General features: G+C 37.3%; 2 protein-coding genes across 2 annotated transcripts in view; one reads left to right on the top strand and one right to left on the bottom strand.

Moving 5' to 3' along the window:
* The window catches only part of LOC138054513 (serine-rich adhesin for platelets-like), a 34800-nt gene extending 32623 nt beyond the window's left edge, over window positions 1-2177 (bottom strand). Inside the window, exons 1-2 of the mRNA XM_068900964.1 lie at window positions 1961-2177; window positions 1707-1813 (exon numbers count right to left, since the gene is read on the bottom strand). Of these exons, the coding sequence (XP_068757065.1) occupies window positions 1707-1813; window positions 1961-2045 (192 nt within the window). The 5' untranslated portion in view covers window positions 2046-2177. The remainder of the gene's footprint in view (window positions 1-1706; window positions 1814-1960) is intronic.
* Window positions 2178-2271: 94 nt separating this feature from the next.
* On the top strand, window positions 2272-4459 carry LOC138054516 (high-affinity lysophosphatidic acid receptor-like). The gene has a single exon (XM_068900967.1). It carries the CDS (start codon window positions 2815-2817, stop codon window positions 3883-3885), a length of 1071 nt encoding a protein of 356 aa, XP_068757068.1. The 5' UTR covers window positions 2272-2814; the 3' UTR covers window positions 3886-4459.
* Window positions 4460-5000: the final 541 nt, after the last annotated feature.

A 5000-nucleotide genomic window follows, 5' to 3' on the forward strand; every position in this document is an offset into this window, starting at 1 on the left:
GTGTAGCCCAGTGGTTAGAGTGCTTGCCTTGAGATCCGGAGATCCCGGGTTCAAGACCTGCTCTGACCACTCGTTGAATTTGTTCCTGGTAGTCCCTGGTTCAACTTCCCAGCTGCACTTGTAAATGGCCAACTGGTTTGCCTCCGGCCAGTTGGGATTATTAACAGTTGTTGTTCTGTTCTGTTGTTTCGTTGTGTTTCATTGGCCCTGAAAAGCCCCTAAGGGGAGCGGTCAATTAGGTATGTATTGTATTGCATTACATTTTATATATTTTGATGTACATATAAATTATATATATATATATTATTTGCCAGCTGGGAGGTCTGTATAGTGAAAAACTGTGACCGAGGGCAGCTTCTTCAAAACCGACATCACAGTTTTTCACTGTATGGACTGACTCTCAGCTGGTGAATAATTTTTTTTTTCCTCTCTCTCTTTCTTCCTCTCTGAAATCAGTTTTTTTAATTGTCGACTCGTACCGTGCTTGATAGCGAATGCAGTAAGCAACTTACAAACTGAACATTTCGTAGAGAAATGTTTTCATTTAAATTTTATTTCCACGCCTCTTGTCTAATAAAAATCTGTTTTTAAACACTTACTTCCTACACTGTATCTGTATGAAAACGGATTCGGTGTCAAAAAATGGAAATTTAAGGTCATTACATAAGCTCACGCAACAAGGGCTAGGATTCCACCTGGGTTGGTGAACAAGAAAGAAAAATTCTGCTTGCTCCCAGAGCCAATCAGATTGCAGGATTTGCAGAATTCTGCCCACTTGTGGATCGAGAAAGAATAAAAATATATACAGTGTACCAGTCAAAGTAAATTGTGCTTTAGGTACTGCTAATATTAATTTGTTTATTCCTGTTAAGTTCCATCATCTCTCATTTTTTTAATATACTGTATAGTCTCTTGACGGCAAGAATGATTAAATTATTTTATATGTATGAATAAAATGAATGATTGTATTTAGTATTATTGGTGTGTGTTTTGAGTAGGAAGCAAGCCTTTCAAATTATGTGAATAAACTTTTGTTAATAAAAAACTGAAGTTAAGCATGTAACTGTTACAGGGAAAAGTCAAGAAAATATCTTTGCGAAATTTGGCGCGGAAACAACGAAAAACTACAGATAATGCATAAAGTACTGGTAAATAAAAGTCTTCAGAAGAGGGTAATTTACTTCTAACCATAGCAACAATTTCATTCACCTCGATCCAGATCGCGATGTTAAACTTTAACTGCTTCATAAGAAGAAAGAGGGAAATTGCAAGCTTACTAATTTCATGTACTCTTATGTTGTAAAAGAAATAAACAAAGGCATCATAAATGGAAGAAGTTTACGACTCGGAACATATTAAAATCACTCAAGCGAAATATAAAAGCTGAATCGTTCAAGCTCCGTCAGTCTTTTTCCGAATTATGTATCACGACGTGGATGAACATTTTTTGCTTCTAAAGTCATTAATATCCCGATCATCTTTCGGGGAGAACATATTACTTGATCAGGTATAGTTTAATCCAAATGACTACAAGTCGAAAATTGAATGTGAACTTTCAGGTCGACTTCCGCATAATTTTAAAATCAGATTGGTAGTGTTGCGTAAAAGAAAGTTACAGATCGATTCAAACTATATTATACTAATTCACTCGAGTAAATTGTTTCATATGAAAGAGCCCTAGACATGATAACTATAAATAAACTCACCAAGGAAGTTATAAGGTGAATTTCTCTATCCAAGCATGGTCTTGATTTCACCCAACGAAAACGGACCACAACGCTGCTACAAGCTTCAGTTCTTGATGTCCTTGGCTCTGTATATCAACAAACGAAAAAATTACATCTGGAGGTTGTTTTTAAGTCTTCTGGTGCACCAGCAGACACCTTTAGTCGTGGTATCACCAGTGAAACCATTCAACTCTGACAAACTCTTGTTGACACAAACACGCACTTGTAAATACCTGCAAACGCCGATGTGCAGCTCAAACAATGGAGCTGCAAATCATCTTGACTACTAAATTGTTCTTTGCAAAAAGGGCAATTCATCTCATAAACCGTAATTTTAGGTGGTTTTTGTGATCTGCTGTTGCGACCAATTAGGCCATATGTTTTAACACTTCGACAAAACAGTAAAGCGTCTCAGACAGTTCCTCGCTTTGACAAGAAGTTAAATCATTTGCATAAATTTGCGTAAAACACACAAGATTATACATTACATATGGCAAAACATATTGCATGATGTTAACGCTGAAATCGTGGGCTCAAGATCTAGTAACCAAAGGAAGCAGAGAGAGGGCCGGCAAGAGGTACTCTACGAAAACCGAGAGTAACTTATTATCAGGACCTTCACTAACCGATAAGTCAAACAGTATTCTATCCAGGCTTCATATGACTATTGTAAATCGCGTTGAAATGGAAGGAGAGCTGTTTCCGCGACATTTTGTATTAGGGGCGTTAATAGCATAATTCCGGCCACTGAACATCTGCCGTTCAATATTTAAACAGAGGTCGTAAAATCAAGCTTGTAGCCATGGTTTTGCTTTTAAAAGTACAAGAATCATGCGGCTGGGTTTAGAGGATTAGCTGCCGCTGACAGAAGCTTTACAAGCAGTCGAAAAGACAGATACGTGAAGATGTGCGTACGAAGTATGACAAAAAAATTCAATTTTGAAATAAGCGGTGTCATTTGTGGATCATATTGGAGATTTGGAGGTTTTTAAAAATTACCTTTTGGAATAGACGTTCTTGATGCGATTGTCGAAAGCAGGTTACACTTTCATCAGAGTAGAAAAGCTACTGTTTACTGGATGGTGTTATGGTGAACGGAACAGCATCTTACGGAGGAAATACGACCACTCCTTCGCCATTTTCGACTGTACAAGTTGCGATTTTGGGTTTCATGTACGTTTTGATGTTTGTAGTCAGTGTTATAGGGAATACGGTTGTCTGTTATATCGTTTATCAGAAGCCTGCTATGCGTTCGGCCATCAACATTTTACTAGCAACGTTAGCAATGGCAGACTTTTTGACGACTGCCTTGTGTATTCCATTCGCCGTGATCTCCATGATTGCTCAGAATTGGATTTTTGGTGACGTATTTTGTAAAGTAAACGCCATTTTGTTTAACCTTTTGGTTACAGAAGGAACTTTCGTGCTGCTCACAATATCAGTGGACAGATTTATGATAATCGTTCAGCGAAAAGACACCCTTACCCCGCGTAAGGCCAAGATTTACATCGTAATTTCGTGGGTCTTGTCTTTTGCGGTCGTAATGCCGCCGATATTTGGTTGGGGCAAGTACAGCTTTGAATCGGGTCAAATTCAGTGCTCCTTGGAATGGCCCAGCCAAAATAAGCTTCATCTATCTTACGGCATCTTTTTTTTCGTTTTAACATTCTGCGTCCCGCTTCTTTCTATGGGATACTGTTTCGTGTCAATTTTGAGGACAGTGAGACGAAATTCGACACGAATTCAAAATCACCCTCCCGTCCCCGGTGGTGTTATGACTAAAATGCACAGACCTGGTAAAATGAATATCGACTACAGTTTCAAGACAAGGGCCTTCACCACCATTTTAATCCTGTTTGTATTATTTTTGATTTGTGGGCTTCCCTACACTGTGATACGCTTTCATTTACTTTTTAGTGGGTATGCAGATTCATTGTCTTATGTTGCTGATGTTGTGGTCATATTTGTTGCCTACTTGAATTCTGCTCTTAAGCCCATTATATATTATATTCGCATAAACAAATTTCGTGAAGCTTGTGTGGACATCATGCCATCCTGGTGCCATGTACCACACTGTTTACCAGGCAGGACAATACGTCGCATCAGGCCACATGTGGTATATGAAGTCGATAAAAAGTTTGTCACTTCATCCCTCTAATCAACATTTGGAAGTGTTTGTCACAGGGATGTCAAAAGGATTTCAAGTAAAAGAACAAACTGGAAGGTTACTGGGTCCTGTGTATTAATATTTATCTGGAAAATTGTATTTGGTGGAAGTTTAAAAAAAGTGAACGTAGGTGGTAATGTTTCCTGTTGCCAATTTATGAAGGCAGTCTCAAATTAGAAAAGAGATTTAAGAAAGTAATATCTTCAATACCTTGCATGTGACATACAAAGATTGTCAAAGTACCATTGCAGTAAGTTGCTTCAATTCAAGAAAGGCATCAGTGAACTCTGTGTAAGCCACTGTATATCAGGAGCAATAATGCATTGACAGTACAGCTGGGCCCTGCTTCAAAGAGGTAGCCAGTTATTCAGTGTCATCTCTTGAATAGTTTTTTTGTGAAATGACTTTGGAAAGGTTCTTCTGTGGCATTAAGCCTTAACCCATTGACTCCTTAGGTGCTCTAGGTTGCCCCCAATTGACTTGTAAAATCGCCAGGCGTTCGACAGCATAAAGTCACTCCCAGGAGTCAATGGGTTAGTAGAATCAATAAAATCCATAAAAAACACTTGCTTTAAGTGAGTTGAGCTGTTCAGCTATGACATCTGAATGTTTGGAATTTTATGTGCCCCTGCTAATACTTATTGCTCTGGTGTCACCTATCGTCATGATAACTCACAATAATTATTATTGCTCCCACAAAAATTGTCTCCCATAATCATAATAATTTTCTCGGCAGAGCGTTAGATTTTTTGAGTAACTGTAGCTGTTAATTTGTTAGCTTTTTAATATGCACGATAATAATAATAATAATAATATTATTATTATTATTATTATTATTATTATTATTATTATTATTATTAAGGTCAGCGCTACTCTGCCTCAGAGGCTCCAGATCAAATAGGAGGAGAACCAATAATGTTAAAGACATTGATGTGGACGTTGAACTTGCCAGATCTAATATTAAATGACTTTTCTATTTTTATGTTATTTTTTATTTATTTATTTATTTGGAAGTTTTAAAACAGTTTTGAACAGAGAAATATCTATATTGCTCGTAAATTTATAGTTCTTACCTTTTGGAGATATTTTAATTTTTGTAAATATTT

This window comes from Montipora capricornis, chromosome 6, assembly GCF_036669925.1.
Source record: "Montipora capricornis isolate CH-2021 chromosome 6, ASM3666992v2, whole genome shotgun sequence".
Classification (NCBI taxonomy): domain Eukaryota; kingdom Metazoa; phylum Cnidaria; class Anthozoa; order Scleractinia; family Acroporidae; genus Montipora; species Montipora capricornis.